General features: G+C 45.0%; 2 protein-coding genes across 20 annotated transcripts in view; one reads left to right on the forward strand and one right to left on the reverse strand.

The window, feature by feature from the left end:
• The window catches only part of LOC111253556 (uncharacterized), a 134,005-nt gene that overhangs the window by 85,145 nt on the left and 35,713 nt on the right, over positions 1-13,147 (forward strand). For 3 of the 8 annotated variants that reach the window (XM_022813126.2, XM_022813127.2, XM_022813131.2), the window contains exons 3-5: positions 1,011-2,768; positions 5,482-5,697; positions 10,177-10,242. The exons of 1 other annotated variant lie outside the window; for it this stretch is intronic. In XM_022813126.2, the coding sequence (XP_022668861.1) occupies positions 1,011-2,768; positions 5,482-5,697; positions 10,177-10,242 (2,040 nt within the window). The remainder of the gene's footprint in view (positions 1-1,010; positions 2,769-5,481; positions 5,698-10,176; positions 10,243-13,147) is intronic. 4 more of the 8 variants (XM_086993694.1, XM_022813128.2, XM_086993695.1 and 1 more) reach the window with 4 other exon arrangements.
• The window catches only part of LOC111253362 (uncharacterized), a 131,803-nt gene that overhangs the window by 75,200 nt on the left and 43,456 nt on the right, over positions 1-13,147 (reverse strand). The window lies entirely within an intron of this gene.

The following is a 13,147-nucleotide window of genomic DNA, read 5'->3' on the forward strand; positions in this document are numbered from 1 at the left end:
CAGTGCTTCCTCCACGACCCATAGGAACAGTAAATATAGTAGCACTGACGGCAGAGATAGCTCAACTGGCATCGTGGTGATCATTTCGTCCGATGCAGCAGAAATGCGTCGTTTTGTCTTGCTGTCAATCAAGCTGCGGCTTGATGTCTATAACTATTGCAGACGGCAACCAGCAACGGTACACGCAGTGATAACATCGAAGTGTGCGGTGGCGACTATTTACCCCACAGCCCCTGGCCGCCATTGCTTCATCGGAAGAGATCGCCATTGAATGAACGCTATTGTACTAGTGCAGCAGTGTTTTGCTTCATCCTGGAGCACGAAAATCGCCTATTTCTTGACTTGTTCCTTTCGAGTCCCTTTCGTCAGCTATAGACGATGCTGTTGCTACTGCAGCTGCCGGCGCTCTCAGTCGATGAACGCCGAGGTGTCTAGCCGACGCCAAAAATGTGCCTGTCGACATATATATATGTATATATATATATATATATATATATATATATATATTGGTATATGAATTGATGGAATACTTTTGCTGTCTATGCCAATTCTTTAATCATATATATGCGAATGTGAGTCTTTATGTGTGTGTTATACTTATGATAACTGATCCAGGTATATGCATGCTAATTACTAAATTTATTGCAGTTTCTAGCAGGCCACATGTTAATTAGCTGAACGGGAATAAGGAGAGAAGAAATACTGCCGAGAGTGTAGTCTCGTGACTCAGCCGTTGTCCTTTAGTGTGAAGTAGTTCTTATGTTATTTTTATTAAGTGATATATAGTATACAAGCCTATAGCAACCACGGGTAAACGCTGATTTAAGTGACACCCTCTAATAGCACAGATATCCTTTGGATGACAGAATGATTGTCTCACAGTACGCTAGTCCATATCGATATTTGATAGTTTTGATTCCATTTGCCGTTTAGTAATATGCACTGCTTCAGGAATAAAAGGGCCATACGTCCGTCAATAACGCCTGGATACGAATACATTTTTTAAACAGGTTCAAGCGTTACGACCTCATCGACTGGGCCTGTACCCAACGGAGTTAGGACCGGTATTCGAGCCTAGTAGTTCATCTGAGGAGCTCACGCCCGTGCTGCCATCGTTATCAATGGAAACATTTATGGCATTCGAGCCCATTTCTAGCTCCCCTATTGAAGCCGTCTCGATAACAACGATCAATCCTGAGGACGTTCGCCTTACGCGAACAGTAAGCACGCCACTTCCAGTCACTCAGGTACCCGTCGCTCCATCGAAAACTTCTAACGGAGTGCAAAAGACGGTAACGCTATTTGGTTTTGTTGACTTCACTACGTCACTCTCTGGCACGAAAATCATTTTCAAGCCTACAGCTACACGGCGTGCCGAAAGTCCACAGGAAATGATGGCCCCACCTGCTCCTGCATCCCAGCAAGACTTCGGACACCTGTTCAAGAGCTCATCGCTTGAATCGTTGCGGCCTACTAAACCTCTGAAACAGGAAACAACATCTGAAAAAAAATTCACCATAATTTCACCAAAGAGCATCCCGTCGGTACATCCATCGGCGACAAAAACCGACCGGTACAAGACTGGTCTTGTGAAATCCAAGTCTGGAACAACAGTCATTGATGGCGTCACGACTGAATTCACTACCCTTGTATATGGAACCTTTATACAGGGAAGCTACGCTCACGTGATTCGGAGTACGTCCTCGATTTATGTAACACCTACGAGCATTCCAGATGCATCCACCGTGACGATGATTGGATCCGAAACCTCTATAGCTTCGCTTGGCCGTCCACTGCTCGTTTCTGATGCGCACAACGAAAGCAACCTCATGAACTCGGGTAGCGTTGTAATCACTGACGCAAGCCTGAGTCAGGCGGTACCATCTGCTGTCATTATTACGGAAGGCTTCATTTTGCCGCCCGGAGCTGCTCCACCAGCTTCAAACTCGGTCGCCTCCGAAATTTCGCCCACTTCGACCTTAGTGACCGAGCCAGCATTTATTACCAGTGATTTTATCTTACCAATCGATAAATTAATTATGGACAAACTTCCGACAGAAGATGTGGTTACCTCGTCCAGCACCCTCATCGCAAAAGAAAGCGCAGAGAAAGACGATGCGTCCCGTGTTTTGTCATCAAGCCCCATCCTGAGTGCCGCCCATTTATCGATGTTATCGAAAATTCCGGCCTTCGAAGAGCCCTCACAATCAATGACGATCGAGTACGTGGCGCCAAAACGTGCTTCTGAGAGTGCGATCGCTTCTGACGTCGAGCCAACCTCAACTACAATGTTCACGACGTATACCCACTTCACCACGATGTACAACAACGGAGTCGCGAGTATTCTCAGCAATCACGAAATCCTATCCAACGTCCACACAATGATGCCGCGTCCGAGTACTTCAGAAGACATTTCTGCCCAAGAGCAAGTACCCAGTAGCAGTATAGGAGCAAGTGAAAATCTACGTCACATGATCCTAATTGTATCACCCAGCAGCTCTCTAAAAGAAGTCGCCACCGCTGACGAAAACACGAGGAGCGAGACTCCGTTGCTGCCGACCGTTGCACTCAACTCGACTTTCCTTCTGAGCACCAGTTCTGCTCCAGACTCGTCAAAATCGCCACAGGATGCTACGAAGATCGAAACACCCACAGCAGAGACGCTAACGCCTAGCGTCGATTTCAGCAGCTCCTACGATTATACCACGTACACGTATTACACCACCTTTATCCGTAAGGGTACGACATCGATTACTAGCCGAACTTCGGTAAGTGAACTTTGCAGGTTGGCTCAACTTGCTTTTAAGTTGCTTTTTTTTTCGTTCATTCGTTAATTAGTCCACTCGTGCGTAGTTCCAGTTGCAAACAACAGGACGCCTACAAAACCGATGATAATTTACTGCTATAATGTCTGAACAGACACGCGCATAAGAAGTTATATAGCAGCAGCAGCAGCAAGGAACAGCGGTTTGTCAGGTAGAGAGCAACGCAGAGCTGACGTCAAGCGGAGCCTAACTAAGCAGTCATGCGTATCCGGCGACCTAGTCGATTTTTTCGGCTGATGCCGCTATCACTGTCGCCCCATTGGTCACAAACTTAGCCAGATATTGTCGTCGAATTGACTTTTGTCGTCATACTGACCATTTGCTTTCTGAGCTGGCCTGACAACAGGCTATTTCTTCGATTGACTGAAATGAAGCTGAGCTAAATTGTCAGAGTTAACGGTACGGCGATCCATTAGCTGCGTAGCTCACTACCTTCCTTTTTCGTATCTATTTCACCTGTCTGTCTGTCTGTTTTTTCTTTTCTCGATAAATGGCAATAAAGACGTCATCGCCATTTAATTCAATATTCAAACTCTTCAATGTTTCTTGCCGCCCAAAACGGTAACAATGTCTGGCATCAGCGTCTGCTTCGCTGCTACTGGTATATTGCAGATGGCCGACAGCTGTCTGTTGAGTTTGACAGGACTGGGTGAGATCTTCAGTGTTTGTCGGAATCCCCGTTTCCAGACTCATTCCGAGTACGAGCTCATTCATGGACTGAAACACATCCGTCTAGTTCAACTGGCTAGTGTGGCAGGGGTGCGGGGTCAACTGCACGAGTTCAGATTTATGTCTGCATTGTTACTGCTATGCTTGTATCTGATGTATGTGTCTACATGTACTACTCTGCATCCATCTGCGAGTTTCTGTCTAGGCATCTATTGTTGTGCTTAATGTTAGCTCCATTGTTTATCCTTAGCTATGCTCTCTCTATTAGAATTAATAATATTATCACGAAAGTGGCGCTGGCTTATGAGGTGTATCATAACGCAGCACTGCTCTCTTCGATAAGATCAACTAGATCCATTAATACTTGGCATGCAGCGGTATATTTATCGTGTCTTATCGCGGCGTATCCTACTTGTTTGACGCGGGCCTACACGCAGGTAGAAGAAGAAGAAGCCTGTGGCCGACTTCGGCCGACGCCATTTATGCCACCATTCAGAGTTCTACGGAGGCGATCTATCTATTATTACTATTAATGGTAATCGTAAAAATGTTATTAATAGAGATTTTATAAACTATCATAAATCGATCAGAACAGCAACACTGCCAGATGTCTGTAGATCTATGATGCCAGCCTCTACTAGAGGCGTGTATCCACAGGCTTGGTACACGTTGAGGGGCCTACATCTGTAAAGCTTTACTCAGAGGAGAGCGCGGCAGCTACATTCAATCTGTTCCTTTAGCTTGCATGCTCCAGGAACGTGGCACGTTTTCTTGGTCCACAAATAATAGTAATAAAACCTAACACCCCCATCTATCAGAAAGGCAAACGGCGTCTGCCGGCTGTTGGCATAACGACTGTCCGTTGTCGCTTAACTCCTCCATCTTGTTGTGCCCAGCTTACCCTACCACACGTAGTTACATTCGTTCCTACCGCAGCCTTAACGTAATCACATCTAGTAATGCATTCGCATATGGTAGTTGTAATAAAGCTGCAGCATTGGGCAAATGTCAGACTGTCGTCGCTGCCGCTCGGGAGTCGTTGCCGAAACGAAGAAGGGGTGGCCATGACTCGTTAACCCCCAAGCAAGCCCAATGGGGCAGTAATACCGCTAGTGGTGAGCAGTCCATCTTTCTGCTTTTTTTGTTGCTGGCCCTCAAAAATTAATACAATTCTCGCAGAAGGATTAAAACAAATTAGTGTGGGTAATTGCCGGCCATCTGTACCACAATACCAGGCACAAGGTAGCAAGAAGTGTTCATCATAATACCTGCTGATACTGCTAGACTCACTAAACTATGACAGATCGATCTATAACAGTTATCGTCATAACATGACGATAAGTTGATTAATATATCTGTGTTGGAACGTCACCCAGTGCCTGATTGCCTTACTCACGTAAACCTGTCTGGTAAAGGTGTCACCGATTAAATCAAGGGTCAGTCGATAAAGACGTGTTGTACGTAAACTGAAGATTAATAACAGGCCGTCCACTCCAGGAGTAATTAAATCTCAACCAACTTCACTAATATTAGACCTTCGACTGGCCACTTGGTAAAATGCTTGCGTAAAGCCAAGCAACAACAACAACAACAATCGTAACGTGTTGGACCAGCTGCGTAACCTGAATAACTTAACGTATCCCATTGCATTGGAATGGGTATATATGCTAATTTTATGCCCTGTACGAATGTGTATGTGCTGTCATATGTTCGTGATGTTATTTGCATCTCTTTCATACGCTGACTTACTACTCGCCTAATTCAGTTACTGCCCCATTCCCTACTCCTCCGCCCTCCACTTACCTCCAATCAACCAATCCATTTTTATTGCACTGTATATTTAAATAATATTCAGCTTTGGGACCAACTCGGGATCAAAACCCAAAGTTCTGCAGACCTAACCTGTTTGGTTCAGAGCGCAAACCTTTAAAAATGTAAGAGTCCAAGCTTCAACGCGCTCGTTGGCGTTATCTCGTTGTCCAACCAGGTGGTGAGCAATCTTTATGCGGTAACGGCGCCCGCCTCTATAGAGCCGACGTCCAGTGTCCAGATAACGGAAGCCGTCACCTCGACATACTTCACTACGTACACATACTATACAACATTCTTCAGGCGTGGCTTGTCCCGTATCAGGAGTCGCGAGAAGGTGGAAACCAACCTGGTCACGATCTTCCCGGCCAGCACAATCACGGCTACCACTGAGGTAAAAATGGTCATGGAACACCTATTGCCATCAGCAGCGATCACATTCACAATATCACAGAAACAGTAGTTTACAGCACGCTTTCCGTGCCCGTCTCATTGGAGTACATGTCTAGTAGAAGCACGGAGAGCGGGCTTTGCGCACTCCTTATCTGCTAGCTTGTGGTATCTATCACAACTAGTCGATAGAAAATGCTTAGATTCCATGAGACGGTGCCCAGATTATTTACCATCATTCTATAATATATCTGTTCGGCACTTTCGGCAGTCTGCGTGGGAAAAATGAGTGGCAAATACTGATATAGGGATGAAAACATGACTTCAGAAACTTTACATACGAAACTGATTTCATACTAATATCCGATCCTGTTACTGTAATATCACAGGACGTAAAATAGCGCTTGGGAATATACGGGATTTGGGAAGGTATCTGATGCTAAGGAATCAGAAAAATGAATTTAATTGTAACTAGTAGTAATAGTAAGTTTAAAAGCTCATACCGGAATACGCTAGACCTTTTGTATAGTTACTGCGGGTACACATATGAGACATTACGACGTCTTTGCGTTCAAATATCCTCGATATACGAATTACCTAATCCACGAGTAACAATAAACACCAAACGGTTATACTTATTGGCTACCCCAAAAAGCCCTTTAAATTTACTACCGTTATGTCAAAAGAACATATTGAAACCTAGCTGTAACAGAGCTGATCCTCTATTACTGTATAGCATATATGACTGTCGCAAATACTAATAGCGATTATAATCTTAACAAAAAAACGTAGTAAGCTTTATCTAGTTTGTCAGACTAACATATTACCCGGCCATGTGGTGGCGCAGTGTATTATAAAAACATTAGCAACTCCAGCAACTTCAGTCCGGTAACAGCGGTTTGTCGAAGAAGCACGAAACAATCTCCTACTACAAGTATAACTACCGCTGTTGCATCAATACTGTCTACCTCGTCGTCGTCTCTGGTCCCGGTTTCCCCCTGGAACCTTTCCTTCATGCCCCCCCCCCCCTTCTTTTTACGGAACAAGCGAAATTTTTGCTACCGCATTAAACTGCGACATCAATGTTAGTCGGGGTAGCAGCATTAACAGCAGTGTTGACGCTGGACGGTGGTCGTTTAGCCTGGACGGCGTCAACCAGGGCTTCGCCGTTATTCTTCGACATCGTTTTGGAACGCTCGCTGGATCAGCAGAGCATTGCGTTGGGCCTATTGGTCGGCGGTCCGATCGAGCCGATCCCTTCTCATTGAGACTCGCCAGCTAGACCAATTTATGTATCGGTCAGTCGCCAATCACTGCTATCGTTGCTCTTGCAGTTCAAGTTACTGATGAAGCTGTTGTTTGGGTGAAGCCTACTGATTAGCTGACTGGCCATTTTTGTTTGCGTCTTCATCCGTCGCTCAGTTCGCCCATGTCTATAGCGATTGATTCGACACCGGAGCAGCGACGTCAATATCGGAGCCGCTCGCATCGCTTATGGACGTTGCGCGCGTCGCTTGCAGATACCGCCAGAGATGGTCAAGGTCATAGCAGCCAAGTGAATACTAACGGCGCGAAGAATTTACGTTGTCAGCGACAACTTTCCTGCTGATGACAACGTTCGACGGAACGGAACTGCAGGGCAGCGACGATGATGTAGAAGATTAACCGCAGGGAAATAACGATATAGCAGGACGGCGTACTTAAGGCAAAGCCAACGGTTTGCGTCACGCGACTAAGACCGTCGCAGCGCATAAAGCATTTATCTATTATGGGAGTGAGTCTGTCGCTGTAAACGCCGAAAGTCTCAGAAAACGACCAGAGATTAGTAGGAAGTAAGCGGTACATCGCTCGTTTTTTAGAACAGTCTGTTTAAAGGATAGTTTAAATGGTAAAGGTCGGCATAGCGCGATACAAATACTCATGTTCTGTCTGCGGGTGCCTGTTATTGCTCATTCGTCTTACCTTCGCTTGCTTTGCCCTCAATCGTATTGCTGCCAATGGATGAGTTCTTCAAATGTCTATGATAGAAGTATACATGTCGATATACGGGTGCGCACCCCCATCGACTGGACTGAGTGTGTAGCATACCTGCGGCATAGTCTTATACCCTGCCAACTTTAATTATTGGCATCGCACAACATCAATCAGCGGACTCAGCCAGAATCAAGGCACCGGGTCGTAAGCGCGCCGCTTCGCCGAAAACCGATCACGAAATTTCTACGACGCCAGACTTTGGACAATAGATTAGGGATGTGCTTGTCATCAGTGTGCCTCGCAAAAAAAAGAAACCTTAATAGCTCCAGCAAACGCCTACATTTATAGCAGCCCCTAAGCGCATTGAGCAATGCTGACAAAATCGTTTGCCCCACGAATTAAGCAAACAACACCGAAAATTATACACCTACATACAAACATACACAACACTTCACTAGCCGTTACAAAAGGTAATTAATTATTTGTAGACATAATATAGCGTAAAAACAAATTGCTATATACAATAGATTATTTGTGAAGCTATCATAGATAAAATATTTTTTTTCTTTTCTTTCGTCCCTTAGATTATTATAAGCACTTGTAGAACAACTGCGTTGTTCGTTGTTGAACGCTTGGTGTGCTATTTCTTCTGGTCGATGTCCTTAGCTGCAACTATAATTTCAGGCCCAACAATGATTGCGCCTTTATTGAATTCCATATTAACTGATCGGCGGTAGAAAATCGGTACGTGAACGATGTGTGTGTGTTTCAGAGCTGTAAAAACTAGTTAACTTTTTCTGGGTTATATTTCTAAGAGTTATTAGCAGTAGATGCAGTCCCAGTTGTGGCCTGGTGGCCAGTCACTTTTCGCTTGACAAGACCAGCTAGCGCACTGCGCGAACAACGTTGGACGTCGCTGAATCGTATTGTGATCAAGGCCACACAACTCTGTTTTGTAACGCGCCCTTCTTGCTGTTCTATTGTTCATAAATACGATTGAAACTATTATAATCGTATTGGTACTTCTTAGTTTCTCTACGCGCCGGATCTCCACCTTTCTCGCTAATTGATCAGGAGCAGAATCATGGCGCTACGAACTTCCACAGCGGATTTACTATCCACCGTAATACCGAACCCTTCAACAGAGAACAGGGCCTGTGTCAACGGCACAAACGCACACACCAATGTCTGCGACCTTTCTAAACAAGCGAGAAGCGAACGATCGCCACGTGCCGGTCAGAATTTTACGCTGGGTCGGGGCGTTGCAACAGACATTCGCGCGCCTAACGATGGTGTGCTTTGCTGACGCTGTCGTTGTTTCGAACGTTGGCAAATATCGGCGTATTCTACCGAAACCTGCGAAAATCGCATGCCGATGCGTCGTACCTCGGCCTACCATTCAACGGAAAAACCCGGTCCATTTAGTAGCTTCGAGCAGGCTATAATAGGAGATGCGTTTGTTGAGTGTCCTGCTGCTTAGAGAACTTGAGCAGGCGGCCCCGAAAGATTAAAAAAAATAACATTGCCCCTATTTAGCATGCAGTTATTATAGCTGTTATTATTTTCGTTACTGTTGTTGTTGTTGTTGTTGTTGTTGTTGCTGCTGTTGTTGTTGTAAAGTAAGATACAAAAGTACCAAATTCACATGATTTATCTGCGATACGATGGACCGAATCGAAGTGACTAGCCGTTCTGCCATTAAACGAATAGCAAAGATTCACAGATATGCGGAAATACACATACGCACGATAACGGTCACATATAAATTCATAAATTTAGCTTAAGACGACTGCCGGTGACCTCCGTCAGCGGGTGCGTCGTTCGTGTGTGTGAGTGTTTCTGTATGTGGCCAGTTTTAACGTAAACGCGGTTCTGTCGTTTGCGCGCACACAGCGGTTCAACAAATTCACAGTGATTTCAATGTATCCGATGAGTGTCCAGTGACGACCATTTGTTGGAATGATGGGACGCTTGCTACTGAATCCGTTCAGGATTTTGCCGCTCGGTAGTTTCTTTTATCGTTTAGCATTTGTTGCTTGTTAGCAATGGATATTGAAATTTTACAAATGCGCACGCGGCGGGCCAGGGACTAGGCTTCGACATTGGATGCTACGAGGATGAGAGAGAGAGAGAGAGAGAGAGAGAGATGTAAATACACAAAGGTATGAGAAAAGCTCCGTCCCTTTACGAACTATAGGCGCACGCTATAATATGAACCAATAGCAAGAACAGTGTGACCTTTATTTTGTTGTTGGCGGCAATTTTCGAAAATATTCACATGCGCAAACGGCGCACGTTGTCGTTTTTTTCTCGTCTCATTAAATTCTGAAGCGTTTTGAACAGTCAGTACACCTGTAGATATATAGCACATTCATCTATCAACAACACGAAAAAGTGGAGATTAGATTTGTTACGCCAGGAAGATAACAGACTTTTCAAACAGAAGAAAATTATCTAACAATTGCGTTCTATATGTTGCTATAACTGCTTGTCCCGCTGCTGTCTTTAGGTGCTGACTCCAATAACGATTTATAAGGACCGGTCACCCGTTGTCAGTTTCGCTAAAGTGCCTAAGGTAAGGTGTCATCAGGCGATAATAAATACCTTCGGTAGGTGATAACGTGTGGCGGCCGAAAAAGCTGTCACGTTCCATATGATTGTATATAGAGAAAAATACGGAGAAACTGACTGTTCATCTAAAACGTAAAAGTTACCTATAGAACTGTAGTAACAATAGTCAATCAAGGTGCTTGACAAATAACGGTGTAACAGAGAACTTTAATGATCTAATCTGATCCGTCTAAAGCTGAAATAGAAAGTATATTCGTTGCCCACGTGACCTGAAGACGAAAATAGCTTACTAGCCAAAAGAACACCCAGTTAGCCTTCAATTGAACCAGCAATAAATTTACCTTTTAAATGCGTGATTCTGAAGATGCATACGAGAACCGCAATCCAAATATCTCCAAAAAGAATAGGGCCATCCAAATCCAAAAGGAATATGACCAATATAATTAGCTGTACAGAGGTTTTGTTGCGGGTAATAACTCGCACTGAATCTCGAGGAGAACGATTTCGAAATCAGTCATTAGGGCAAAGCATGCGTTGACCTCAGCTGCATCTATGTGTATGTGTCCGTCCGGAGTACATGACCAGATGCGTGTGTTTCTTATATGTCCTGTCAGACGTCTAATCAGCTGTCCCATATACGACCCACTGCTTTCCACACACACACATCATCTACTAATCAGTGCAAACGTCATACGTCAATGTTTGCAGCATGCTCAGAACGTCGCCGTCATCTAATCGAAGGGGAGGTCAGAGTTGTCAACTTTGGTGTCTCTTTTGTTTCCCCCTATCCATTCCTCTTGACTTTAGTGTACGTCTTCCGCGACACGTAAAGGCAAATCTTGCATTATAATTGAGTGGTGCTACCCCGCCAAAAGAGAAGTGATGAACTCCTTTTGTCCACGGTAATTTTACAATATTTATACGGATACAGCTCGTTGATCCCACGTCAATGGCATAAGCAATGAGACGACGAACCAGCAGATCGTCAACGCAATCAACTCTGAGCTCCAGAACAACAGTAACACAGAATTGAAATCAGAAGAATACTTGTACTCTAACATCTATGTAGACGGCGCTCAAAGTGATCTGCTATGTTCCTGTCACCACGGATGCCCCGTTCGCGTCCTGCCTCTGTCCCGTGAGCGCCCACGAATGACCGCGTGTCGTCATCTTTCACGCGGACACTCCGACTGACAACGTCCCAGCCTGACAGTGATATCACACGATGACACCATGCTAAATCGCTCCATCAACTGCAAGTCACCGCCAGAACCTCTTGATAATCACATCAATAATGTTTGGCGGCCGGTGATGCTTTGGTCCTAAGTAGTCGCTTAGCTTCCCTGGACTAGCAAATCTTAACCAATTCACCCGGCAAGAGTCTGCCACTCGGTCGATCACTGGACACTTCATCCACATATAGTCGTTTATCGGCCACCATAGCAATAACGTGTCTAGTATCACCTACTCCCGCTGTCCGACCGTGTAACGAGCAAGCTGTTTATCTGCCGCCTTTTCGACGCTCGATCTTTGACGAAAGGAAATACAGACTAAGTATGGCATGTTATATTGAAAAAGATGTTCTGCATTGCCGAAAATCCCGGCGATCGGATGGCCGGGGCCTAGCCAGGCAGCAATTCACTTATCTATCGCTGTGCAAAGAAAGACGGAGCCTTCAGAGGCCAAGCAGGAATAATGCCACTAGCAAAGTCGATATGGCTGACCCGAATGCAGTTGCCCCCTTTGCTTCTATTGACGTTGACAAGTCCTGCGTCGCCAGTGAAACGCGCAGCCATCTATTGATGGCTGTGGCCGCGCTCTCTCCACGTAGTAATAGCGAATTCGAACCGTCATCCCACTAGCCGTAAATTGCTTGAGCTCGTCGAGTAGCTACCAAACGAAAGATGTCATCTAACTTTGACGACGATCGTATGGCCAGCGCTGGTGCTGCTGCTATTGCTGGCGCTGGTGGCAATGGAACATTCACCGCATTACGTCGAACATCGTTTATTCCACCGCCGCAGCTCGGATCAATTTCAACAGCAAATCAACTGCTTTTAGCCGTTCCTCACAACTGCCCCCTGCGTCTACATATAGCGGCAATGATGTACGTTTTATAGTCGAATATAGATTGTTATCAGAAAAGTGAGCGAGCGACACTGGCTTATGCCGACAATCAGTCCAATTCAGTTGGCTATCAATACTATAATGTTCATTTTCTTGACTATTCTCCCGAAACTTTGCCTTATCTCCATGTTCGCTTTGGCTAGATACGATGTGATGTTTTGGCGACATTCGTTTCGCAGGCTGGATTTAATGTTAACGGTCGTCGCCGCCGCCGCCGCCGCCGCCACGTTCAATACTGACTCAAACGCTATATGCTATGCATCTGTTAAATTGCTATTACTAATAATGACAACGATAAAAATCTCAGTTGTGCTGTACTGTACAGCAAAGCTTCAAGGGGAAATTTCACCACAATGGAAAATGGGGCTTCAACTGACTTTCTGGGCACTTCTAGTAGACTTCAAGCCTTTCAGTGAGTTCATTAGCTCGAGCAGTCAAGAGGTGGGGGCAATCTATGAGATAGAGCCAAACTATTGCCATTTCAAGTCGCTAGTCGACGCGCGAGCGTTGATGAGCGACGAAAATGACCTATGCCTATTAGTATAACCGCAAAGATAAAGAGGTACACGTATCGTCCGATGGGCCGTGAGGTGCGAGGTACACGATCTTGTAGGCTTTCCTTGAAGCCTAATGAAATAATGCTAAGCAAAGCTTGTCAAGAAGCATTATTCTTGATCTTTAACATCTGTACAACAAGTGTTCCTTGGATATACACTGTATAGTAATAACGTATTTGCGTGCAAATAAACGAATAAAGAAACGATATTCTAAATATATAGCAC

The sequence above is a fragment of the Varroa destructor genome, unplaced genomic scaffold (assembly GCF_002443255.2).
Source record: "Varroa destructor unplaced genomic scaffold, Vdes_3.0 BEIS01000006.1, whole genome shotgun sequence".
Classification (NCBI taxonomy): domain Eukaryota; kingdom Metazoa; phylum Arthropoda; class Arachnida; order Mesostigmata; family Varroidae; genus Varroa; species Varroa destructor.